Here is a 26,778-nt window from a genome sequence, read left to right as displayed (position 1 = left end):
CAAATTTCCACAAGGAGTGCATGTTTAAATTCATACTTTGTAATTCAAAAGAGATTTGCATACAGGAAGTGGTGTGGATGTATATGTGTGTGCATGTATTTTACTCATACTTGCAAAACTACACAATGATGTAATTGTTTTTTAATTAGAACCTTTCCACTGACTGAAAGACAGCAGAAGTTGTGTTCTTTTTCCACTCTTCCCAGCAGTAACAAAACTACCTATTAGAGGAACAGATGCTGATGCCACAAATATTTTATTACTGTCATTTCCTCCTCCATACGACACGTTCAGGACATCTACAGTGAAGTTAAATTATTAAACACTCCTCCCATTTTAAAGGAATAAAATGGGCAAAAAATAAGCTAAGAAAGAAATTTGGTGCCAAAGGTCCAAATCTCTCCAATCCCTAAAGGCTTATGTATGTGCATGTAATTCCATGGTATTCATCTGGATGGCACACATACAAACTCAGTATGCAGGTCTTTGCAGGACTAGAATCTTCCTCAAAAGAGAATTTTAAAGTAATTTACAGGAAGTAAATGCTTTTTTTCAATCACAATGCTCTAAAAAAATCTCAACTAGATTTATTTCATAAAGGATGAAGTCTTCTCTCTTCTAGGTTTTTTCTGCCTTGTTTTTTTTGCATCAACAGCTTCTCTTCTGGATTCCTGGCACAGCTTCAAGATTGCCCCTATAGCATGACAGGTAAAGTCATCCTGTATTAATTAACTAACACTATACATCTCAACAAACTTCAAACCACCAATGCTTATGTAGAACATGAATTTTAATAATCCTTTTCAACTGATCATGTTGGATGTCCATCATTTAGTAATAAATTTAACAACATATACTTACTGTACAATTTCATTTTAGTTTTTACAAGATTCCCAACAGTTTTACAACTGAACTTAAATTCTTACATTTTGAACACCTTTCAAAGAGTCAGTCAGCTAGGATTATACCTAAGCACAAAACAGTGCTTGGTCATTTCTCCCCCAATTAGGTTATTGCCTACACCTTACCTACCTGTTTTCACGTTCATACATCTCTTTTGAAGTGCTTCTTAGTTGCTCAATTTCTTGATTTGTTTTCAATCTTATTTGTTCCAACTCTTCATTGAGTCTCTTTTCATATTCTGCTTTATAGTGGTCTCTGTAAATAAATATATTGCACAGGTCAAAATATCAAAACTTCAGGTACAGCTTTACAAGAGCAGAGTTCTTCTTGATTTTACATTTTATTTCAATCTTCAGTCATTTACTTCTCAACAACTTAAAATACTTATCAGCCTATGTTGATACATAAATTAAATGAAAATCAACCAGGAATAAATAATATTTAACTGTGAATAAACAGAAGTTTTTTGCACACAGATTTAAACTTTTTAAAGTAATGTAATATTGATTAATCACATAACTTTAACATTCTTCCAGAAATTCTTTGTCAGCCTCTACTCAAGTGCTTATATTAAGTAATCACTTAATTCCTCACTTTCTTCTTCATCACTGGGTAAGGATTAATTAACTTACTGACTTGCAATGCTGCCATGCCACTAGAAGACTTCTTTGTGTACTACCTGCACCTCATGAGGGAAAAAACATCACAAGAAACACTGCAGATTAAATGCAGTGGAGATTTGTAAAGTCAAAAAACCTCAAGATTTGGGAATTTATCCCATCAATGTGACATACAAACTATTTAAAACACAAAGTTTTTAAGCAACAGATATCAGAACATATCAGGACAAAAGAATTTCATTTCAGAGAAATACTGACATCTTTTTGTAACTTTGGAAGTTACAGATTGCAGGGAATCTCATAAAGAATCTCTCCTACAAAAATAGGGTTATGTTGTAAGCACTTAATAGTTAAGGAGTGTCAAGACTTTATAGCATCTAGTTAATGTTCAAGAAAAATCAATCAGCAGTAAAGCCACTGGTAAAAATCACAGGTTTGGAAACAAAAGCATATTATGAAGATATGTGCATTTACAGCTGTAAAAGGTTTTAGACTTCATTTGATTTCCAATCATGTGATAGCCCATAATTTTTAGAAATCAGTATGTGAGCTGGTCAAAAACTCCCTCACATTAACTAAAAGCTGCGAAATATTAAAATGGAGAGTGCAGGCTGACCAGGTTTTCCTGTTTTCTTTTTATTCAGACACTGAATTTCAGTTGACCCTTCAAGGCAAAAGTAAACTTATTTCTTCTTCCTCAACTGTGCCACACTATAGCAAACACTGTATGAAGACCTTTTACACAATAAAGAGGTTTATCATAAAAAAAACAAGAACAACATGATTTCTTAAAACAGCATTTCAGAGTAAGACTTTTATTTAAAATATAGAAGTTCTGGGTGAACATAGTTCTGAGATATAAACATGCAAAACAACTTTAAGAAACTGAGCGACTGCACTGAAAGGAAAAATAGTGTTTAAAATTCTTCTGATATGGGCTGGAGCTCCATAACTGATCATTTCAAGAATGCCCTTCTATTTTCACTTAGATGACAATTTTTGGTTTAGTTGTCTATCAGGAGAGTTGTATTAGCACACTTCCTCTTAGTTATACAGAACATAGGATTTATGGATATACACTGAAAAAAAAAAAGTTCATTTTATAATTAACTGAGTAAACCTAAGACAACAATTGCCATCAACTCCCAATGCTGAAAGTTTACTTCCACTACTATGGTCTTATATCAAAGGTTTAAAAGAATGTTTGTGATCCACATTATGACCCAAGAAAAGTGTTGTGCTTCTAGTTACATAAATACGGATTAGCTTTCTGAAAAATAAAATTAATTAAATGGGATTTGTGCAAGAAACAAGGGAAAACAGTTAAATAACCTGCCTAGTGATAGAAGTGAACACACAATAACTTGCCTGGACGCAACATATTTTTCATACATTTCTTCCCTAGCTTTTTTGGCATCCTCCAGCTGAATCTGGAGTCTTTCAAGACGATCTTCTTCATGTGCACAGCGAACACTGAGCTCCATGTTCTGGCGATTAAGATAATCTTTATCTTTTTGCAACAAGTTGAGGGATTGTTGTATGGTTGCCAGCTATAGAAGGTATTAAAAAGAACACTTTAATACGAATTTCAAGATAAATATTTAACCTATGTACACATATCTGGAATTTAATTTCAGCTCTCTTCCATGAAATCACCTGAACCAAAAGACTTTATTTACACTTTAGTTTAAGTAAGTTGATGAAGCTTTAAGATGAAAAAAGACTTAATTAACATTTTAATTTTATGAGTTTTCATTATTTATTTCCAGTAGTTGGCACCTGAAAAAAAGGTCCTTTCATCTACGTCAGTATCGAAATGGTACTGAAGTACTGAATAGCAACAGTACTGAGTAGTGCTATGTCAGAAATACTGATGGAGAGTCTTGGTGCCAACCTGTCACAATGACTATGAATGTCTCAGAAAAAGAAGTGAAACGTTTAAGGGCACCAGGGTGATTAGTGCTCCATAAACAAATGGTAAAACTGTTAGTTCTGGGGCTGATGTATGCCATGATTGTTGTGGACAAGGCAATGCTCCAGGCATGCCCCAAGGGCAAAGAGCTGGTGTTGCTACAGAAGGCTGAACTGATGCCTAAGCAGAAACAAGAATAAGTTGGGAACAGCTGCCTTTGCCACCAGATCAATCATGTTTACTACACCAAGAAGTAAAGTGAGACGGAGTAGTCACCATCCATTCAAGGTGAACACAGAGAACAGCCGAAGAGCATAGGGCCACTGTTGCAAGGTGGCGCAACTCCATAACCATGATAACAAAACACAGTTTCGTCCCACTAAAGAATTTTGCCATTTAAGCTCCTGAGGATGTCACATACTAAATTCAAAGAATGATAATAACTTATCAGAAACATGTCTCCTAAATCTATGAAGACATCATGTACATGGTTTAGATAGAATTCACCTTTTCTAAGTCATAGAAGGACTAAAGGTTACTTAAAGAAGATACTGGAGAGAAAGACATGGAGCAAGTAGCTAAACAGATGAAAATTCACACAGAAACAGTGCTCTTGGAGCCATGCTCCTCCCCATCAGCCCTCTTGCTGAGCACCATACTCACTGTGAGGTAAAAATGCCTGTTCTATACTTTATTTAAGAAAAAAAAGTAAACATGCTTTCTCTCCAAATAACATGTTATCTGTATATCCATAGTGAACAGACACCATGGACTACTACATGAAGAAAGCAAGCAGTTACTGCTCCTATAAATACTCCTCCTCTGGAACAAGTACTGTGTAAAAAATCCCAGTTGGATGTTCTTCCAATCCAGGACTTGATACTGTATCAGTATACACAAAAACCAGCACAAATCTTCCAGGATATTTAAGTAATCACAAAGTTTGAAGTGGTATTTTAGTTTAAAGTAGAGCTACTTTTATTCACTGATTAATTTAGTATAAAGTAAATGAGAAAAAGCCATTGTCGCTGCTATTCTGCAGTACTTGACATGTACATACAAACTTGATGTACAGGACAATACTTTTTTGGGCACTGTTGCATGCTGAGAACAAACTTGACCTTTGATGTCCTCTTATGGTGCTAGACTGAGGAATAAAGAGACTAACAAAGCCTTCAGACTGATACCAAAGAGGTATTTTCTAATAGAAACTCAGTTTTTTCCCTAATATTTCTGAAAATCTCTCTGTAAAACTAGGCAGAGCAATGCTATCTTTAAAGTGGCAGTTATAGCCACTATTTTATCTGTAACATTGTCATTTATACAGAGACACTAACGAGCACCATGTCTCCTGGATACTCTCAGAAGTAGTCTGTCTCATTTACTCAGCTGCTGAAGTGTTAACACACAGAAGATCTTCCATATTGTTCTTGCAGGGCTCTGCTTCCCTGGCTGAACCCCTGCCTGCTCATGGGAAGTGGAGAATGAATTCCTTGTCTTGCTTTGCTTGTGTGTGGAGATTTTGCTTTGCCTATTAAATTGTCTTTATCTCAACCCATGAGTTTTCTTGACTTTTACTCTTCTGAGTCTCTCCCCCATTCCACTGGGATGGGCGAACGGCTGTGTGGGGCTTACTTGCCAGCTGGGGTTAAACCATATCAAGCATACTCACAGCATTCATCTTCCACCGGTAAATTTTCCCCTGGGCCCTCCCAGGTTCCTGAGCTTATTGGCAGAGTTCAGTCTGTCTTTGCTTCAGCCTTCTAAGTCACATACCTAGGAAAATGGCACGTATGTAATGGCTAGGGAAAAATGGGAAGCACTTGGCCAGTGTTGAGGGAGATGGCAGATGTTGCTGTGAGGCTGACCAGCCGTTTGAAGTATCATAGCAAGCGATCAAGGCTTCTGATTACCAGAATCCTCCTTTAAGGAGAAGCACTCAGTTGGGTTGGTAAATCTAATCTCAGTCCCTGCAAGGATCATGAAGCAAATCCCGCTGGAAGCTATATCCATACATACGGAGGAAAAGGTGTCTGGAAAAACTTGTAGAAATTTACGAAGGCCAAACCTAGCAAACCCGACAAAAATGTTAGCTCTATGGATGGGGAGGACCACTGTCCATGTCATTTACTTGACCTTTTGCATGGCTTTCAGCCACCTCCCATAACAGCTCTATGGAAAAACTGGCAAAACACAGATCAGATAGACAAACATCAGTTGAACAAACTGAACATGGGACAGAAATGTGTGCTGACAGCAAAGAACGCCAAGTGGCTACAAGGCTATATTAGGAACAACGTGGACAATGGGTTAAAGAAAATTATTATCCTGTGTTCCACACTTGTGAGACTATATTTGGAGTGCTATGTCCCATGACATGCGTGTCCTAAAGACATGCATTAACAAACTGGAGCAGGACCAGAAGATCTCTACCAAGATGGTCATGAACTGCAGCATATGATGTACACGGGGTTAAGAGAAATATTTGGAACTTTCTACAGCCTTCAGAAGAGAAGGTTGGGGGAAAATATTATTTTTATCTTCACCTATCCAAGTGGAACACATAAAAAGAGCCAGATTCTTGGCAGTACATAATGACAGGACAAGATGAACAGAGAAAAGCTGCAGCAAGTGATTAGTTTTTACAAATGCATTTTCACAAAAGGGCAGAAAAACACTGGAACAGATTGTCCAAAAGGCTGTGGAATCTCCATCCTTGGAGACATTAAAAACTCGACAAAGCTCTAAGCAACTTGACCTAATCTTGCTCTGCATTGCATGGGCGGGTTGGAGCAGGTGGTCTCTTAAGACCATGGTAATTAAATTATTCCATGATCCTGACAAACTTGACTAGACAAAGAATCAAATTCCTGAGGTGAAGAAATACACAATTACTAAAGTAAGAACTTTATGTTTACCTCTTTTGCTAAGTCATTTCTTTCTTTAGTTTGTGTTTTGTGCGACACCTCTAGTATTTCATGTTTTCTTCTGAGTTCTGCCAATTCATGCTCAAATACATCACGTTCACTGTGAAAGCAAAGTGAAACTATTAGATGCATAGTGTAATGAACAAGATTCCTGTGCCTTTTTAATTTGTCAGCCTTTTTCTAGTTCACGACACTGACTTCTTCCAACCAGTCACTCGCAGAACAATTGGTGATAATCTTACCTTTTACAGTTATTAACACCTGCAAGAGTATCTTATTATATGAAACAATATAAGGTAATTTAAATACTCAGAAACCAAGAAAATTCTACAATACTCAAACTCCCATCCTAAATTATTTAGTTCTCCTCCTACTATTCCTCTTTAGTGTAACTTTTGGCTATACATTTCTCCTCTTAGCAATCAACTTTAAGCACCCTTATCCATCGTTTTAGCTTTAATAAGCTTCTGATGCTGTTTTCCATGACATTCTCTTTAATCTTTTGCAGACACGGAGGTCCAATGAAAAAGTGAAGCAACTTCATTCCCATTTTCCTAACAGAGCAGAAAGCAATGTATACGTGTTCTCAGTAGGTACTCTCTCCTGTATACTGCCCCTTGAAACCAGAGTGGATTGTCACATTTAAAATATACATGACACACATGACACATCTTCAAAAATTGTGCTGCTGTCCTGAGCAAGAGTGCTTTCCGGATGCACAAAGAAGCATTGCTACGTCTCCACTCTCACCCTGTCAGAACAGTGAAATGAATGAGCCAGTATGAGCTTGCAGTTTAGAAAAAAATCTAACCAATATTATATTAAGCATAGCATAGCTTTAAAACTGAGATAACTTGTAGTACAGCAGAACTAGAAGATTTGACACAGTATTTTTTAAAGGCAGAAACAAGTCTGGAAGTGATTTACTCCTGCAGTGCTCCCAAATATCCTCATGCAGTTATGCCAACATAGCTCTCTCCTCCCCTTCGTCTGTGCCTACCCAGCTGAATACAACCTACTCTCTCAAATACAGTTTTGGCACGTTCATTCATGCTTTTCTCAACTCATGACTATTTTAAACACACACTGTTGAACACTGGGGCCATTCACATGAAAGTTATTACAATCCACTTATTAAGATGCAGTTGCACATAGGAAGCAAACCATAGCATCAATCCACCCTATTTGCAACAAGATGCCAGACAGATTCCAAGGTTGGTTTAGTACATATAGCTGTGAACCAAAAATGCTGTGAATCCAGAAGACAGATTCTCCTTCAAATGACTTAGTGGGCAAAGTCATTCATGTCAGTAACTATGCCTGAGTTCATTCCATGTGAACAACTAAGGAGCTGACAGCGTCTTTTCATAATCCCCATTTTTGAATCTGTTTCACAACAAATGTGCCAAAGACCAGATTTCTTGCACTTGCAGGCACAATGAAAAAGCCATTTGGAAGCTGGACTGTGAAGTATACATCTATGAGTATATTTAGAATAAGTCTATTTTCACTATTTTGCAATTGCTTTTTGCAAGATGGATATTCAAAACATTGGCTATAACGGTACAGCAATCCGTATTTTAAAAAAGCTAGACACTGGAACTTCCTGCAGTTAAACCAATTCACTAAGGTAATCCTAAGATTATCTGACAGAGTTCTCATAACAGTCCTTTCAAATTTATGGTTTCAAGGATATCTTAAGTTGTAAATATTGATTCCCAAGGTCCTGCCTTCCTAATTCATGCTGCAGGCAGCATAGAATAGAGCACAGGGCCTTCTGTTAGATCATTGCTTTTAAACTATGAATAAAAAAAGAGTACTTGTTCCAAGATGCTTGCCATCAACAGCTCCCACTTCCTTAGTTGCAATGAGACTGCCAGGCCCTTTTGAAAACACAGTAAATCTGAAAATATAAACTTTTAGGAAGATAATTTGATGCACAGGTTTTCAGGATGTTGTTCATTTTATGTCTGCAATATACTACAGCAGGTAATTGAACTATCAGCGTACGAGGTAAGGCAAAATATCTGTGGTGCACATAAATCAAAAATAAAACTAAGAACTCACATCAATCAAGGTTGATCTTTATTAACATTTGTATGTTGGTTGAACATTATAGAATGAATTATAGAGATACTTACCATTTTACTTTATCATAGTTCTCCTGTCTGTAATCACCTTGCTGAATCAGCTGCTTGGTATCAGCCAGTTCCAGTGTTAAATGCTGGCATCTGACCTCAAGATCTGACCGACTCCGCCTCTCATCTTCATAGCTCTAGGAAGTGAGACATTTTGAAATGATCACAGCTACACTGACATTTACTTAAAGTAATTACCGACTATGTTTTGTGAAAGCCTCTTATGAATATTCAGTGGTAATGTTTTAATTTGTCTCAGTATTTGGAAATTTAGCACATCACAAAGTAACCAGCTGTATTGATACTCAACTATCTTATTACAAATACTTCATTAATGTACCTATTTTTTCCAGTGCATTTGTCCATTAGCACAACTTCCAAGACCAGTACCCCTCACATATACAGCCGGCGGTCTGCAAACCTATACTAGGAGCACAGTAGTCACACCACCTTTACAATAGTTTCAAACGAGTAAAGATACTTGCGAAAATACTTGCTAGTTGATTTGAAAAAAAAGAAAGAGGATGGTTTGTTCAGAAGTTTAGCAACATCTGTCATTATATGAAAGATTTCAGCCAGTTACTTCCCAATTGTAGCTATTGTATCTGGTACCTTATGTTTCCTGAAAAATGGAAAGCATTGGTGGATGACAAAATAAATTAAATTAAAAAGTTTACTTAATGGTCCATCAGCATTAATTTCCATTTTACCTTCTTTTTCCTCCTCATATACTTTTACAGATTATTCTGGAAACTAAAACAACAGAAGCAAAGCAAGAGAATACCCAGAGAGTATTCATCTTTTAGAACACTAGGTATCCATTTTGAAGATCGACAGATTCCCTAATCACACTCATTCCCTCCAACTCTCCACAGGAATAGCAGACTTTTATACCTTAATCCCCAATCTAGACTCCATTTTTCAGTTTTCTACTAGGTAGGTACTTATTTCACAAACTCATCTTATTTACTTGTCCTAAATACTGTACTACTTAGTAATTTATTCACAAGAATGACCAAAATAATAATGCTCTTTCACTTATACAAGGTAAAGCTCATGGACTACAAAAAGAGTTGCTTGTTAAAAATTTGAGAATACCCCCGGGCATCTACATCTTTTCCATATCCTATTTCCCAGAATACTGCTGAGTTCAGTTGTTTATTGCTGTGATTGATAGCAAGCTCAATAATGGATGTTTGATAAACAATAATTCTATCTGGTTATTATGAATAGACATCGCAACATTATAACTGAAGGTGAACATAGCCTTAAAATGTCATTACTAAACCAAGAATTTAGCCACTGCAAGTTTAGTTTATTTTGCAGTAAAAGACACTATATGAGTGCATAATTTTTCAAAACTGCCGAAAGCCATGCTTTATACAGTTACAGGAGGATAACTGCCTAGCTGGTTTTTCATAGACAAGAAAAGTTTAGGGCAACAGCATATGCAGAGTGTATGACACAAGGACACTGATAAACTTCACACACATCATCAACTGAAAGACTGACAGAATACCTTCTTGAAAAAACACATCTAAATACTTGTAAGACACTAGAAAAAACTCCCTAATCTACTAAACATACTGTAACTACTCTGTTGATAAAAAAGAATTTTTTGTTTTATATTTCACAGACCTACTTATCTTCACTTTTACTAAAATCACTTCAGGTCACAAATCACAAAAAAAATTGCAACACCCATAAAGTTTTCATGAGGATTCTGGATGGTCTACTATTACAAACACATAATCTGAAGACATGACTGTTATTCATCCTAACACATACTGGTATATATGGTTTATGTTTACCTTAGTTAATGGATACACATTAAGCAAACTAAGACTATAAAACACTCTCTTCTTTAATCAGTTCCTATGTCATTATTTATAAAGATGGCATTATTATAATGGTAAAGTCTGTGTCAGATATTTTTAAAAGGTGTTGTCCACAAGTTAGTTAAAGTTTCAAATATGTAACATAATGGTGCAAGTACCCTGTTATGCAGTGTAAACATGACTCATCTTGCAATAGGAAATGTTGGTAAGGGCACTTAAAAGTTAAGTGCAAATTGAAAGATTAAGCTTAGAATACAATTCTTCTGTGGATATCCCGTGCCATTCTGCTGCTAATACCATGCTGAAATTCACATACCCTTCACTGAGCGAGCTACTGAAGCTCCTACAGTATTATCCATCGAGCAGCTAGAACACAACTACCAAAAGTGTAAAATTAAACTGGTTAACCTCTGGACAAAGTTGTCATAGACAGCTTTAAAGCAACAATTAACAGAATAGCTGAATATCTGCAAAATCAGTTCCTTCTAATACCTGAGACCTAAACTTACTTTTGAATTGTATTTAATAAATCAGTTATTAATGTCATATTAATGTCCCATAACAATATAGTAATTCCAGGGAAAGTAAGTTAGTGTCACTTTTCCAAAGCAGAATTTAAGACCTACCTTAATTATAGGGGTTTATTATGTTTGTTTTTTTAGGATTTAAGGTAATTACTGAAGAAACACTAATTATACTGCATAGGTCACTGTTTTTCATCTACCTAATCTTAAGGTGTTCAAGTAGTATTTTAATCAGATGAAGAAACACGACAAAGCAAGCTGATACCCAGTCTAGGCTGTAAACAGGCTAACACACAACCCCCACTATGCGGTATGCGTATTTCCAGGTAGCACACACACAAGCTTCTGGACTTCCATAGCAATACATCTTAAAGACATACAATCAAGCTGACTGTGCTTAGGCAGAAGAAGCCTTGCTTTGCATGTGATGAAGTTAATTCAGTTTCTAACAATGTCCATATACCCTGAACTGATTTTAAGATCTCTGCAATGGAACAGCTTTATATTTCCATTTATCTTCAAAATATAGCTAGAACATCCTGATGAACAGCTTTGTCCTGCTGCAGCAAAAAAGGGGCTTTTAGAAGAATCATGATAAAGAGCTCTAACAAGGACTGAAATTAGGTCCTGAAAATAATACCAGTAATAATAAATAGTAGTAACTTAAGCAAGCCCACAGACCTTAAAATAATTAAAGGACAAATGGAACTTCCTCACACTGAATGTGATTATGATAATACTCTGAACACCTCATGGTGTTTCTTCAGCCTCTTACTAATTTTTGCTTCTACAGGGAGCAGAAACTCAGACTGATGAGATGGTTAAAACAAATAAAAACCCAAACCCGTCCCGTGTGAGACAGATAGGCAACCATCGCCTGAAGAAATTCTTGACAAAGCTGCCTAAGAGACCCAGTATTAACCAGTACAGGTGGTTTCTACAGGACATTAGTCAGTCCCTAGTAAGAAGTGCTTCCATTTGGTTTACAAATACTGTCCACAGATGGATGTTTCAAGCAAGAAGATTCTCAACTTGCCTGACCTGCACCACTTAAAACCTAAACTGGTAGAGAAACTAAACATCTAATGGCAGACCTCAGTTTAGTGATATTAAACTTCACTGCTATCCTCAATCTGAAATGAGCAGCAGTTTATAGCAGTCACTGAAATAAACACCTATCTGAATTTCAAGTGCAAAATCCTGGTGATAGACTTTTTGAACTAAGTTAGTGACACATAATACATGATAGGGATTAGGTGATCTTCCAAAAAGCCTTTCAAGATAAGAAGATAAACAGAAATGCAGGGAATAGATTCATCCACCAATCAAGCAGAAGCAACATGACTGCTTTACACTGTCTACAGGTAAGACTGTGAAAGAAAGTGATTCTGCTTTAAAAATGCTTTTTAAAAGATCTTTGAAGAACCACTTACAAAAGCCAGCACTTTGTTCATATCCTAAGGTACCTAAAGGCCCTAGACAAATGTAAAGCTACTCTACTATTGTGATGTGAAAGCCAATTCCCTCCAGTTATTTGGATGAGATGCAGCTCCTTCGTAAAGATGACACTTTTCTTCAATTGTTTACATACTCTGCCTTCAAAAATTACTGGTCAATATATCATTTATTGGAATGCAACTGCCCAAATGTCAGGAAGAAGCTATACATAACTGGATAAATAAGACATCTCTTTAGTAACTTGCTATGAAATTGGTAATCTGCTTGTAGATTGGAAATTGGTAATCTGATTGTAGATAGGTCACTATTAGCTACTAAAAATTATAAACAAAACTGTTGAGCTACTTCAAAATAGAGAAACTCTGCAAGGAAAATATGAAAGAAAAGCTTTGGAGTAAGTTCTTCTACAGCAAAAGAAAGTGGAAGAATAAAAAGTTTATTTCTCTGGATCTGAGTTTACTAGAATTTTCAGTGAAATAGTCTCAGGTAAAAAAGGATCCTTGAAATCATTACAGAGTAGTATAATTAAACCATCTTGTACTTTTGAACCACAGCTAGCAGTCAATGAGAGCCATAGCTATGTATCAAAAGAGTAGAAAGGTATTGGATAGAAAAGGGAACTTTCACAGATATGTTACCTCCTTAAGTTTTGGAAAGGTTTTACTGCTGCCTCAAGCTCATAGTTGCAGGTAGAGTATCTTCTTTGCAGCTGTTCTCCTGAACAATATTAACAATAGCGAAAAAAACCAGGCACATATTTCACCTAAGACCAAGACCTCATCTCTCTCAAGAGAGTTGTGAAGACCAAACAATTAAGGCACTGCTTGAAAGAAGTGGTGTCAGGGGGCTGGGGAAGTGTTCTAGAGTGCAGTCTTTACAGATATGCAAAATTTAGGAGAAACCTTAGGGATCCCAGTCCTTCTGGAGTAGCAACAACAGCCTCAATTTCTAATATTCAGACACATCTAGTGCCACGTGATCCTTTGAGTACAAAAGCTTAGTTTATTCTTTGAAGACTATAGATATGTTTTCCCTACAGCTGGAAAACATTATCACAGAGAAAATTATTAGTTATGTCTAGCAAAATCTGACAGCTACTAATCCTGATTCAGAGACGAAGTCTTAGAAAAGATCTTTGTCCTACACATAACCAGCTTTGTCTTTAGGATAACCACAGCGTTCAGATACTCTGATGCTATAAATTCTGTTGTAAATCCTGAAGGCAGCTTTATATAAAAAAATAACTGAAGAAAAGGAAGCCCTGATAAAACTGTATCAATACCAAATTCCAGGAAAACATTGCCAGGAAACTCCCAGCCAGAAGAAGAAAGCAATACTTCATCTTCTGGAGGTACAAAGAAAAGCAAGATTTCCTTCCCAGACACTCTCCCAGCCTTTAGAGAAACCCACTAGAAGTAAATTACATCTGTTTGAGGAAAGGTTCTAACCACTTTGGAAACAAACAACTCTGAAAATAGTAAACTGATGTTCAGCATGGGAATGCACACATCAGGAGCTGGTTTTATTTCTGGGAAGCTTCTGGTAATACACCACCACAACTGGACTTCCTCCTCTATCTTTACCTCCAAGGCTGGCGGTGCCAACATTATTTATACTTGAGGTACTGAGCACTGTAAAAGGAGAACTAAAACAAGCCTGTAGCATAATTTAATAACAAGTCAGTTGGCACTGCAGTACAAGAACATGGCTTTCACCAGTTCCACTGCCTCCCCTTGGGCTGTGGCTGCTGTACCTGGAACGAGATGAACTGCACTGGTCTAAATCACAGAGGCAACAATTGTGTACAGAGCCACTGACTTAGCAACTGTACAGCACAACCACTTACACCAACCACTTTAAAAACAGAAAGCAGCAGAACAAATATCTTTTATCAGACCATGTTCCAGTGCTAGAAATCAGTCTTCACAAACCATTTGCTGCTACCAGTCGTCAGAAACAGCTCCCTACCCTACTGGGTCTGTGTTACAGATTCAGCAGCCTTTAAGGGCTAAGAGTAGCAACACACCAAGAGAAGTTTACAGAATTGCAGAGTCAGCAGGGTTGTCTTATTTGATGAATTAATATTACATTTAAATTTTCTTAAAGTTGACTTAACCTATTAAGACAAGTTTGAATTTTCCTCAAACTTTCTCCATTTTTAGTTGGCTAGATAGACTTTTCTATGAGTCTAGGACAAACTGTATCGTATTTCTTATGACTATATTTCTGGGTGAGTACCTATATGTATAAAACCTACTCAGACCTAGTCTGTCAGCCACAAACAAACAGAAAAGCCAACAAAATCCTCCTCCCCCAAGACATTAATAGCTAATAGAAAGAGTTGGGCTAAGCATATTTTTTTGTTCCTTTCTCTGTCCCAAAAAGAGGGAAGAAACCTACACTGAAACTCACTAAGAAGAGCCTTAATTATTCGCAAGAGTAGAAAAAAGAAGGAATGCTTACTGTAGGAAGTAGCTTCTTCTCACAAAAGAAAAAAGATGAAACAAAAACCAATTGTTTTAACTTCAGTGATGACTGTATTTCAAACTTCTGTACAACTAGATTCCTAAAGAAGTTTTAAACTCAGAACAGACTTTGTTCATAAACTATACAGAGAACAGAAATATTGCAATGATTACAGAAAACTTAAAATTTACGGAATACTGGATGGAAACCCAGAAGAAGGATTTGCAGAGTATAAAAATTATTGAATAACAGGCAAGAAACTTCAGCAACTATATTTCATGTACCTGGAAAGAAAAGAACTACTGGAATACAAAAAAAAAAAAAAAATCCAGTACAAGAAGAGTGTAAGAGCTTAGGTAAGGCTCTGAACAAAGTTTTATTTCCTACTGATAAATTTCCTTGCAATAAAGCTTGACCTTACTGAAGAGCTCAAATAAGTTACCCCAGCAGTACACCTTGAAATCACTTCTTCATAAACTGCAAGAGATGCATAGATATGTCAGCTCCATGCACCAAGCACATTAGAGATTCTGAAGTACCCTCACATCCTGATGATGCTCCTCTTACCTTATTATCTGAGGTACCTTGTTACAGTGACACTCATCAACTCACAAGGTAAAACTTGAACTTGCCAGAATCAAGACACAGAGACTCTTACGTCTCTCCATAAAAGAAAAGCACAGCACACTTCAAACTTCGAGAAACAGGTCAGAGGGAAAGGTGGATACTGCCACCATGTGGTGCAAAAAGAACAAAATTAGAAGTCTATATTAAAGGAAGGTCAAGGTCCCAAGAAAACTGTTTCTACAACTTTAATTATTATCTACTATCTTGTTAATTTGCTTCAGCAGAAGTTAATATAGATGTCAGTCAAATCTCTAAGGCTGAAATCCTCCTGTACAATTTTATTAAATCAAAGCACATTAAGTGCTTTGTATGAAGTACAGTGAAGGAAAATGCTTAAAAAAAACAAAACTCAGGATTAGTTTAATCTCAATTATGACCAGAGATGGTGATGCAAACTAATGCTGAAGCACATAAATGCATAAATTTTATTGACTACTTTCTCTAATTCAATGAGAATGAGACATGAAAATATATGAATGTCACAAGATAAACTTGTATAAATAATTTCTCCTTAATCTTCTCACCTGATTATTCTGTAAGTAAATTTCGCAGGGAAAAAAAGGCAGTAACTAAAATACATTCTCAGAATCAGTAAAATGACAGTGTAATTTACATCCCTGCTACTCAGAACACGGCTAAATATCCTTTGAGTACCTGAAACTGTTGTCCCAACTCCAGATTTATGCAGGACTAAGCTAAAATACAACTCACCCTAGCTGTATTCATATAAAGAATACTATAAACATTCATAAATATATTAGAAACAACATGCTCCTTATACCATTTTTATTCCTTAGCTCTTTAAAAATAAAAATTAGAAATATTTACATAATTTGCTTCCCTACTTCTGGTGTTTACACCTTGCCTGCCATAAAATGATCTTTTTCTTTAGTATAGAAACAAATAGGAAAACTAAAATGTAAAAAATTGAAAAGCATAACAGAGAAGATGCAACTCCGAAGAACTTCTAAAAATAGATTTTTGTAACATTAAAGCAAAAGGTGAAGCAATTGACTACCAAGACATTCCTGTCTCAAAAACTATACACTGAACCATCACCGTGTTTTCAGCTGCTGCTGGGTGAATCTCCTGTCCAGCTTCCCCACTGTGAAATCTTGCCCTCAGAAATCACAACACAGCTGGTAAGAGACTACCCTGAACAGTCTCATGAGCAAATCTTGCAGGGTAGCCATAGCATAAAGTCAGCTGTTATACAAGGATACATATAGCTTATTTCCTCTTTCTCTCCCTGAGTCGTTCCCCCCCCCCCCCCGCCCTCTTCTCCCTGCAGTAATGTTTATACAGCAAAAAAGCTTTTGTATCTTACACATCAATAATGATTTGGAGAATGAGATTTTCGCAATATACATATTTCCAGTTTCTGAACTGAGGTAACTAAGGAGCACAGACCTCTGTCAGACACTTCAGTTGGGATCTGTACCCACTTAGTTCTTCTGTTAGACTCTCCTTTTTCATCTGTAGATCACTTAGCTCTTTTCTTAAGGAATTGACTACTTCATAGAATCGGACCTAGAAGAAAAAGGCAGATATTCAAAGTTGAAGCTGGCAAAATTGCAATTGCAAAACTACAAACCTCAAAACACATCAGCTGAACATCTTTTGACAATAATTTTACCAAATTATTTCTAGGGCATGACAGAAAGGTAAAGATTATGTTGCTGTACAACTAAGGCAGCTTCCACTCAGGCTGACCAATCAAAAAAATACAGTTGCTAATGGACCACACGGCCCCACACACTCCTTTGTGCCAAACCTACAGCCTATTTGATTAACAGTGTAAAAAGAGAAAAAAAAAAAAAACAAACCAGAATGAACAAAAACCCAAACAAACCAAAAATCTATTTAGTAGTAACCAACTTAACTTGATTAACTTCCCCCAAGCCAAGAAAATTTTTATGGGGTGTGTAGAAATGGAGAGATTTGTTTTATTTTCTGCCAGCTCAGTGTGCTGAATTTGCACCAAAAAAAAAAAAAAATGCAAGACAAGCACAGGGAGCAGGAACAGCACATAACCAGGAAGAACCATGACATCCCTCCTTCTCTACACCTTCAGCAGTAATAGGTTGCTATATGGATTCAACTGCATCAGGAAACTAAAGGTCTGAAAGACTCGACTCTGCCAAATTCACGCCCAAAACCCCCAAACTTCTTACAGGATTAAAAAAATTTAAAATCTGTAATGCATACTCCTCTCTCTTCCCCCACTCTAGTCATAAGCATAGTCTCAGGCAAGTAAGTCTCACATCCATAGAATTTTTTCAGAACTCTTCTACTGATCAAGAAAAAAAGACTAGGAAATACAGTAGTAAAACCACAACATCAGCATTAAAAAACAAAAAGAGACAAAATAAAGAAAGAGTTTTTTTGATATACACCCACATACACGTACACAGAGGTTATTAACTTGATACCTGAAAATGTTGCATTTGGGCGTGTGTGTGAAAAGAATAAATAATTAAGCACTGTTTTCATGCAAGAGCTATTGCATACCCTCCATCCCTAATGCTCTCTTTGATATATGATTAAAGAAGAAATACAGACAAGAAAGCACAGATTAAGTATTCAAGAGCAAGCTGTACTACACTTCCATGCAGAAGGAAGACGGGTCTCTATTTTGCTACCTGTAAATAGCAGAAGACAAAGAAAAATTCCAGGTACACTTCATGGAACTGACAGCATTACAAAACACAGAAGCCATAGAAATTTGCAATGTAAACACAGGTGTAGTATGCTTTATACGATAAGGCAAGTGTGCAACATGACTGAAAGATCAGTATTTTTACCTGCAGCATCTGATGATTCAATGGATCATTTTTAAAGAAAAAAGTAACCTTGATTATCACTAATTGGTAACCATTTAAAGCATTGTGGTTTTTTTAAAACCACACCTGCTTTTCCAGTAAGTCCTTGTATTTTTACTGCAATTTCCCTAGGAAATCTAGGAAACTTGTGCTATCACACCACAATTATTTCCCAAATCACAACCTTAAAACAGATTTCCCAGTAGAAACCAAGATTACACAGGATACAGGTATCACAGATAAAGGTATTTACACAGCCTTCCCAAGAAAAGATCATTGCATGGTAATTAGAAAGTGCAAATGAATGCAGCAGATGAGGGTGAGGTTGTAGCAGTTCAACTGTTGCTATTTATCTGGTTTGATAGCCAATAAACATTCATGTAACCCAGCAGTCAGAGCACACACTGCCTCTTGCCAACTCAATATACCAGAAACAAAACTTACTGTAAAAGGGATTTCAGAAACAACTGCGTCTCTTAAAAATTACAAATTTATATTGATATGCTGTAACAGTTACCTCTTTCTAGGCAATTTTAAAAAAACTCTTAGCATGTGGCCACCTCTTTTTATGGAAAACTAGAATTAAGTAAAAATGGGTGGGTGCAGAGGATGAAAAAATTGGCTTCTGTTAAATGAAGTTATGTGAAAGCAGTTCCATCAGTTAACAACTGCCTTCTTAAACAAACAGCAACTGAGCTGCAGTTAGCAAAACGATACACCTGAAATACGTTGCAATTAAAATCAGTTCAAACAGAGTTTGCAGACATAATTTTTAAAAAATTTGCTGATTTCTTTTTTACAGTGTAGCACACAAGAGGTTCACTTTACTGAACAAGTTGAACTGGTGCTTGGCAGCTGAATCATTTAACAGCCTGAAGTACTTTAAAATTTCACATATACTGTTTCTAAAAACATCTTAGAAATGACTAAATAAAAATCTGAATTTTTACATAGAAGTTCAAACCAAAAAAGTATGATTTTAAGTGAAAGATGCTTAAAATAAAATTTTTCAGTTGTGATCATTAACATTAAACATTACTTAGGCTTTGTTTTAACATGTCACTATGGCACCCCTTTGTGGAAGAACAGTGGAAAAACATCTCACACTTGCTTTAATTCCAGTATCTTTATATACAAAATCTGCATTGAAGCTCTTCCTGCTGTTTGTCCAGTCCATCGGGTTTCAAATAAAGTCTAAGCATTCTACACATTTACTTCCATCCTGAAGAATTCCAAGACAGTATTTATACTTGATAAATAGAAAAAAAAGAGTCTGAAAATTTCTTGCTCAAGTTGCATATGCAGGACCCTTTCTTGACAAGGAAAATTTTATCCTAATGTCAGTGGGCTATATTATTAATTTGCATATAGATCAGAAATTTTAACTGCCTGAGAAATGTACAATTCCTCCTTAGTGCAAGCAAAGCAGAAAACAGCATTCCCCTCAAAGTCCTTTCCTAAGCCTTCAGGAGCCAAATGGATGCACAGACAAAATATGCAAAACAGTTTTGTAGCCTCCCAGCATTTGAATCAGCTGCATAACTCAAAGTAATGATAAACAACCACCAAGCTTAACTGATACCTTTATGTTCACACTAATCCTCTGCCAAAAGAAGTTGAAAAAAGCAGAAAACAACACCTTACTACAATACATCTTCAGAATGCCTTATCCAGAAAAAAGAAAGGTCTAAAAATGACTTCTTCAAAAGAAAAAATAATGTGTGAAGAAGAAGAGGGCTTCACTGAACATTTAAGTAGAGGAGTTTTTGTCACAGACAAAAATAACATTTACTGGTTGAACACAAGAGTAAAAGAAAAGGTTAAGGGTAGAAGGTGGCTGCTACTCATCTCTCCCACTTCACATCTTTTTGACAGCCATTTTCTACTCACAAATTAAATCTACATTGTGCTGTGACAGCTTCACTTAAAGCAGCTGACAAGGTTATTAATTCCTGGTATCTATCCTGCCTCTCTACAGAGTCTTTTATACCAACTGTCAATCAATTCCTGAAGTCCTGAACTTCCTGCACACCAATTTCAATAGATCCATTCACATGGATTTCAGTTTCTGTTAAAAATCTGGTTTTTTCAACCATGGTGATGCAGGAATCAACAAAACCTCCTCGAACACTTTTGCAGAGGGCAGCAGGTACAGCAGACAGCTAGGGGCTGGTAAACTAACAGGCCCCAAACTACCTGTTCTTGTTTATCCCACAGAGCCTTATGATTTACCTAGCACTTTGAAAAGCCCAGCTTTTTAAAAGACGTTCAAAAGAACATGCTTTAGATAAGGGTGACAATTTTTACTTCTCTGTACATATCTAGAGCATGTATACCATGACTTTGATCCAGAGGATTCATTCATGTAGCATTTATACCTCAACAAATGTACTAAGGTTCTTAACATTTTCTTATTTGCAGCTTCCTTAATAAAAAGCTCTATAGGTAAGTACAATGCTAATACTTTGGTGAATTAAGGTTTTTATGTCTAAATCTTCTTCACCCTCATAAGTCAGGTGGGATGCTCTGGACATATCCTGCAGTCTTTTTACTGCAAATGAGTACACCATGGCCTCTTCATATACCCACAAGCCATGACTAACAAACATCTTAAATCAAGAAAATGAGTCTTAAAATATACTTTAAGGTATACTTTGTCTCCTGTGTTTAGTCAAATAGGAAAGGGACATATGGAAACCATAAGATAAAAGTAAGGGATGTTTGCAAGAGCCACCCCAACTTGTGATTCTGGCAAGCCAAGTTTCAAATTCCTTTTTTCAGCCTGCTGTATTTCATATCATCAATGTGTGCTCATATTTTAATTGTAACATCCCATCTGCTTAACCTCCTTAAAATACGTCAGCAATTCTACTTTCTTTCAAGGCATCAAAATCTGGGATTAAAAAGTTCCTTTCTTTACTGGAACCCAGTCATAACAGACTGATCCAGAAACACATCTGCCTCTGAGGGTCCTTTATTTCTAGTTAGAGATGAAAAAAAACCATAACCCACCACAATTTACAGCTTGTGGTGGGTTGACCCTGCCCAGCAGCCTATATGGCTGCTCACCCACTTGCTGCCTCCCCTGGGAGCAGGACAGAGGAGAGACTGAGAAGAACAAAAGCAAGAAAACTCAGGTGTAGAGTTTTCTAAACAATTACTGAAGGAAAAAGAGGTGAGCTCAAAAACTAAAAAAGGAAAATCAAAGAACTCACCACCTCCCGGAAACTGTGGAGACTGATCAAGACTGATACCCAGCCACTCTCTGAGTAATAACCACCTTGGAAGCCACCACCCCCCACCTCCTCTTTCTTTCTCTACCTCCAATTTATACTGCTGAGTATGATGTTATATAGTACACAGTATTTCTTTGGCCAATTCAGGTCAGCTGTCCAGCTGTGTCCCCTATCAATCTCATGACCATTCATTGCTTGCTGGGGCACAGGGAGGCAGAACAGGGAAAAAAGAAAGCCTTGATGTTGTGCAAGCACTGTCCAGCAACAGCCAAAACACTGTCTTAGCCACCAGTGCAAATCACAGCAAGATTTGGACTGCTATGAAGAAAGTCAATTCTGTACCAGCCAGACCCAAGACACAGGTTAGGTTTTAAACCAGTAAAAAACCCAATACTCACTGAAACATATTCTGGGATAGAAAGCTGATCTTCAGGAAGAGACTTTAGCTTCTCATAGCATTCATCGGTTAATTCCAAGTCTCGCAAGCTACGACGGATATCTCCAGCCCTCTCTCTCAATTGATGATTTGTTTCCTCCAGTTGCTTCTGTCTCAATAAAATAGTTTCCATTTCTTGTTTCATTAGAGCCTGATGTTTCCTTCAAGATGGATTTGAAAGCAGAAGATAGCAGGTAGTGAGTAGCACAAGTGACAAAGCTTTGCAATACCCTAACAAAGAAGTGAGTTCTGCTCATTTTGTAGAGGGAAAAATTTACAAAGATTAGGTAATTAGTGTCAGAATGTATACCACCATGGTTAAACAGTCATATCAGTTACATTATATATAAAAGCCAGGAACTTTATAGTCATTGTCTGCTCTCAGATTCAGCTCTGTATTGTCAATCTCTACATATGCTGCCTTGAATTTACGAACCAAGCTTCATTAACCAATTAAAAGGTTAAAAACATGAAAAAGCGGAATCTATTTCCACACAAATCCCAAGGAAATAGTAAATTACCAAATAAAGCGATAGTAACTCTAACTTGTATCTTACCAAGTTTCAGCACATGCACACAACCCTTAACCTTCTAACTACTGTAACATACAAAGTTTGAGTCCTTTATTAAAAAAAAAAACAAACAGCAACTAACTGTGGTGGCCGGTGAACATACATTACAAGGGACAGAGAGTTCTCAGTAAGACAAGCCCCTAGTACCACAAGAACCACTTTATGTTAGGGTGACCAGAAAGGCTTCTCCCAGGATGCCATGTTCTGTTATGTGAATCTAGCCCAGTTTGGATTCCCCGGTTGGCTGTCAGCCTCCACCCCTCATCGCTCCCCCAGAGCTTCCCCATTGGTCCCTGTTCCCTAGTCCTGCCTTTTCCCCACCCCTGGATAAAACTGTGAGCTGCGGGATCATGTTGGTGTTTGCCTCTGCACCCTTCGCCAGCGTAGCAGCAATAAATGCTGCTGGCGGAACGCACGCAAATGCCCTTCTGGACTCTTTGGTACCGACGGCATTGCTGAACCCACCCGTGCGGCTGTGGGGGCACGCGGGACCCCACGGAGCCGGGCAGGGACGGTATTAACAAACCACTACTACCATAAAACAAGCAGCCTTACTTCCAGCCTTAAAACACCATCACAACTACTATCATCAGTGATAAGGTATTATACAGCAAGAGAAACTGCACATCAGTTAATGACGTTTAGAAGTGTTTAATTTATTTAAATCAAAACCAACTAACTTACTTTTTTTTATTTTTTTAGCTGCAACTCTTGAAAATATATTCAATCACGGTCATTTCTGCATTACTTAAAAAGGAATTTAAAAAATACTAACTAGTACTACAAGGCAACATCTACCCTATTGGTTTCAAAAAGATAACAGTCTTTTTGAACTGAGGTCAGCAAAGCAGTCACACAAGGACACGCTCCATAGTGTGTACAATTCTATTACATGAAGATGAAAGCTGAAGACTGACAAGAAAATAAATGAAAAGATTGGGAAAAGTAGTTTAACTTTTTTATGCCTACTAATAACAGTTTGCACATCAGTACATTTTACTGAGCACTCCTTAGATATCTCAAGTATGGCCAGCATAAAAATATTCCACTCTGGTGCATCTAAGCATACAGAGTGACAGACGTTTTTCTGACAATCAGCTGCTCTTAGTTGAAAGACTTTGATGGAACTAATCTCAGGTCTGGCTTCACATCCCTAAATCTGTTCTAGCCTTACTACTGAATAGGACTTCAAATTAGTCACATGGTGTAAGCCCTACTTTAACATGAGACTATGTAAGTAATGCTCTTCCTTCACAGGTGTGGAGATATTTAATTGACAACGTGATTTGGAGAAGCCTGCTAGCCAGTCTATTTTTCAGGTTAACTCAAAATATTTCAGAAAAACAACGTGGAAAGTGAGTTTCTATACCATCAATCAAAAGCATTTCTGACACATAAGAAGTACTAATTGGAAAAGCTAAACATTATGCACCTACCTTTCACAAGTCTTCTATGCTGCAGTTATTAAAAATTCTGTTTAAATTGATGGAAATTCTGCCATGTCTGCCTAGTCCTTTTGTTCTTTATTGGTTTTAAGAACATTTTTACTACCTCTTCCTACTAAATTTTGAATTTAGGTAACATAAAACCAAACCCACAAACTTCAGCCAGTGAGAACTGAATTAAAATTTACTTATATGTAAATTAAATACGTAAATTAAATTTTTAGAATGAAAGCACTAATATAATCTGCAAAAGAATTCCTACTTCTGCAACTAATAATTATCTGCTTCTGTTAATAACTTATTTATACAAATTCAAATTAACTCACAAATTTGTTAAAGATGAAGTTCTTAATTTTACTTCCATCATACCTGGCATCTTCTTGCTGTAATGCCAACTGACTATCCAGTCGTAAAGACAACAGTTGCTTTTGATGGATTGCATCATTAAGCTTCTCCTCTAGCTCCTCAATCTAAATATAAGGAATGTAAGTATAAAACAAAGTAAGTTACCATATTAATTTTTAAAAAATATTTTACAAAAAGAACAAGCTGAAATAAAAATGCGAAGATCCCAATGCTGTGAGCAGTGCAAAAATGGCTGTCTAACAAGACTTCTAAATATGCTCGGGCTTCACAGAATATGATACAGACTTTGTCCCAATGACCTAGAAATAAAAAAAGGCTTAGCTCTTAAATGGGTCTTTTTCAGTCAAATAGCTATTTGTTCAACTAATTTCAAGTTAGGCTTAAACTCTGAGCAGAAAGCCATTTATATGTTATGTAAATGAACTGCACACAAATGTGGCAAAGTTTTTACACCTTTCTTAATTTCATGCATCTTAGTGCAAGCTGTACACAACAAAATCTACTATTAGCATGTCAGTATATTCTAGCCCCATCTTCAATAACAAAGCATTGAAGAGTATTCAGATCACTTTTTTTAGTATTCCACTGAAGTTCAGGTTAAAAGCCCTGCTATGCTGCTAAGTGACAGAATTTTTTTTCATTTCTGAAAGAAAACAGGTGTTTTTCCTTTGTATTTAGGAAAGGTAAAAATAATTAGATTCTCCTTCATACATTTGTAAGTATAATGATTTGAACAACTCAGCTAAGTTTTCTATATCTTTGTTTCCTTTTCTTCTCATTAAAAAACACAAACAAAACACACCAAGAAAACCCCCAAACCAAGACCTCCATCATGTAATTCAAAGAAATTCTTTCCAGAACAGAAGTTTCTATCATACTATAAAAGCACCAAAACAAAAAAAAAAGATTATATAATGAAAGGAGAAAGACTCCTTACCTTGGTCAAATATTCAACTTTCAAGTTGTCAATCATCAAGTTTTTCTGTGACAATTCTATTTTAAGCAGCTGAAGATTATGGAGCAACTCCTTCCGTTCAATCAGCTGTTTAGTGATTTTTACAGTACCTTCTCTCTCTTCAGAGGAAGAAACATCATCGGTTGGTACTGTGGTTTCCAAGCTGATATCCTCAGATTCCAAGGAGCTGGAAACGTTTACTTTCTTGACTACCTTAGAGCTTTTATGTGACATTTTCTTCCACTATTTGCAAAGCTTTTTTAAACTATACTTTGAGATGAGCCTCCTGAAGAATCAACTGCAAGAATTAAAACAAATGAAATGTCACCATAAAAAACTAACCAGTTAAATTAGACCACTAAGCAAGCGATGCTTCTCAGTATCACATTAACATTTTTTTTCACTCAAGAAAAACATTTTGAGAAACTCTGAAGAGGGCTGCAGCCTGAGGATCCTCTTCCTAAACAATCAATACCAAGCGCTTTTACGATAATAAACTAAATACCAGTGTGAACACCAGTGTGAATCCAGTTCACTAGCACGATGCTAGTTAAATAAAGATGTGCACGCTGTCAAAAGCGCATGCAGCGAAAACTCCGAGACCTACGGGGCGCAAACAGCGCCAGAGAGCAGGTAAGAGGTACATCACGACTTACTGGAGAAAAAGGTAAAGGAATACTTTGATCACAGAATCACATAAGTTGGAAAAGGCCTCCGGGATCATCGTGTCCAACCTCTGACTGAATAACCCCTTGTCAACTACACCATAGCACTCAGTGCCATGTTCAGTCTTTCCTTAAGCATCTCCAGGTTAAGGTAACTCCACCACCCCCCGGGCAGGCCATTCCAATACCTAATCACCCTTTCTGTTTAGAAGAAAACCCGCCTAATGTCAAACCTTGAACTCCCCTGGTGCAGCTTGAGGCTTTGTCCTCTTATCCTGTGGCTGGGTACCTGGGAGGAGAGCCCGACGCCGACAAGCTCCCTTCAAACCTTGCTGGCCTTTGCCTTCACAGCAGCAGCAGCAGCACTGTTGTTACCAGGCTGGTTGACCCAGCGGTCACACGGACTTTCACAACCACTGGCACAGACCACGGCTGTTCCTTACAGACGGCGCTGCTCAGAGCCCAGCAGGGAACGGAGACGCCGCGCTCGGAGCCCGGGCCAGCGACAGCCGGGCTGCCCTGCCGTGGGCTGCTCTCCAGGGCCACTCTCCAGGGCCACCACCACCCCTTCCTTCCCCACAGCAGCCGGGGGCAGCTCGGGAAGGGGGGATGCTGTTCGTCCCGCAGGATGCCCAGAGCTGCTAAAGGCAGCGGGCAGCTGCCCAAGCCGTAACTCGGCAGTGAGGGGCTCGGGGGGCAGCGGCCCTGGCCAGGCCAGGCCGTGCCGTGCCGTGCCGCTCCCGGGGCCAGCCCCCGCACACCTCGGGCAGCGGCGGCAACACGCGCGCGCTTCCGCCTCCCTCGGCGCAGCGGGGCGGGGCCGCGCGCCACGCCATCACCGCGGCGACGGGGGCGCCGCTTCCTGCGT

General features: G+C 37.6%; 1 protein-coding gene across 7 annotated transcripts in view; it reads right to left on the bottom strand.

The window, feature by feature from the left end:
• Positions 1-26,778, bottom strand: part of PIBF1 (progesterone immunomodulatory binding factor 1) — a 107,123-nt gene that overhangs the window by 79,924 nt on the left and 421 nt on the right. For 4 of the 7 annotated variants that reach the window (XM_010405570.3, XM_039570695.1, XM_039571202.1 and 1 more), the window contains exons 1-9: positions 26,144-26,703; positions 25,228-25,543; positions 24,294-24,394; positions 21,870-22,068; positions 16,824-16,943; positions 8,504-8,637; positions 6,354-6,462; positions 2,892-3,073; positions 1,033-1,158 (exon numbers count right to left, since the gene is read on the bottom strand). In XM_010405570.3, coding sequence (XP_010403872.1) covers positions 1,033-1,158; positions 2,892-3,073; positions 6,354-6,462; positions 8,504-8,637; positions 16,824-16,943; positions 21,870-22,068; positions 24,294-24,394; positions 25,228-25,479 — 1,223 coding nt within the window. In that variant the 5' untranslated portion in view covers positions 25,480-25,543; positions 26,144-26,703. Of the gene's footprint in view, positions 1-1,032; positions 1,159-2,891; positions 3,074-6,353; positions 6,463-8,503; positions 8,638-16,823; positions 16,944-21,869; positions 22,069-24,293; positions 24,395-25,227; positions 25,544-26,143; positions 26,705-26,778 lie in introns of those variants that run through there. The other 3 variants (XM_010405573.3, XM_010405571.3, XM_039570142.1) reach the window with 3 other exon arrangements.

The sequence above is a fragment of the Corvus cornix genome, chromosome 1, assembly GCF_000738735.6.
Source record: "Corvus cornix cornix isolate S_Up_H32 chromosome 1, ASM73873v5, whole genome shotgun sequence".
NCBI lineage: Eukaryota > Metazoa > Chordata > Aves > Passeriformes > Corvidae > Corvus > Corvus cornix.
This window is presented reverse-complemented; position numbering and strand designations above follow the sequence as displayed.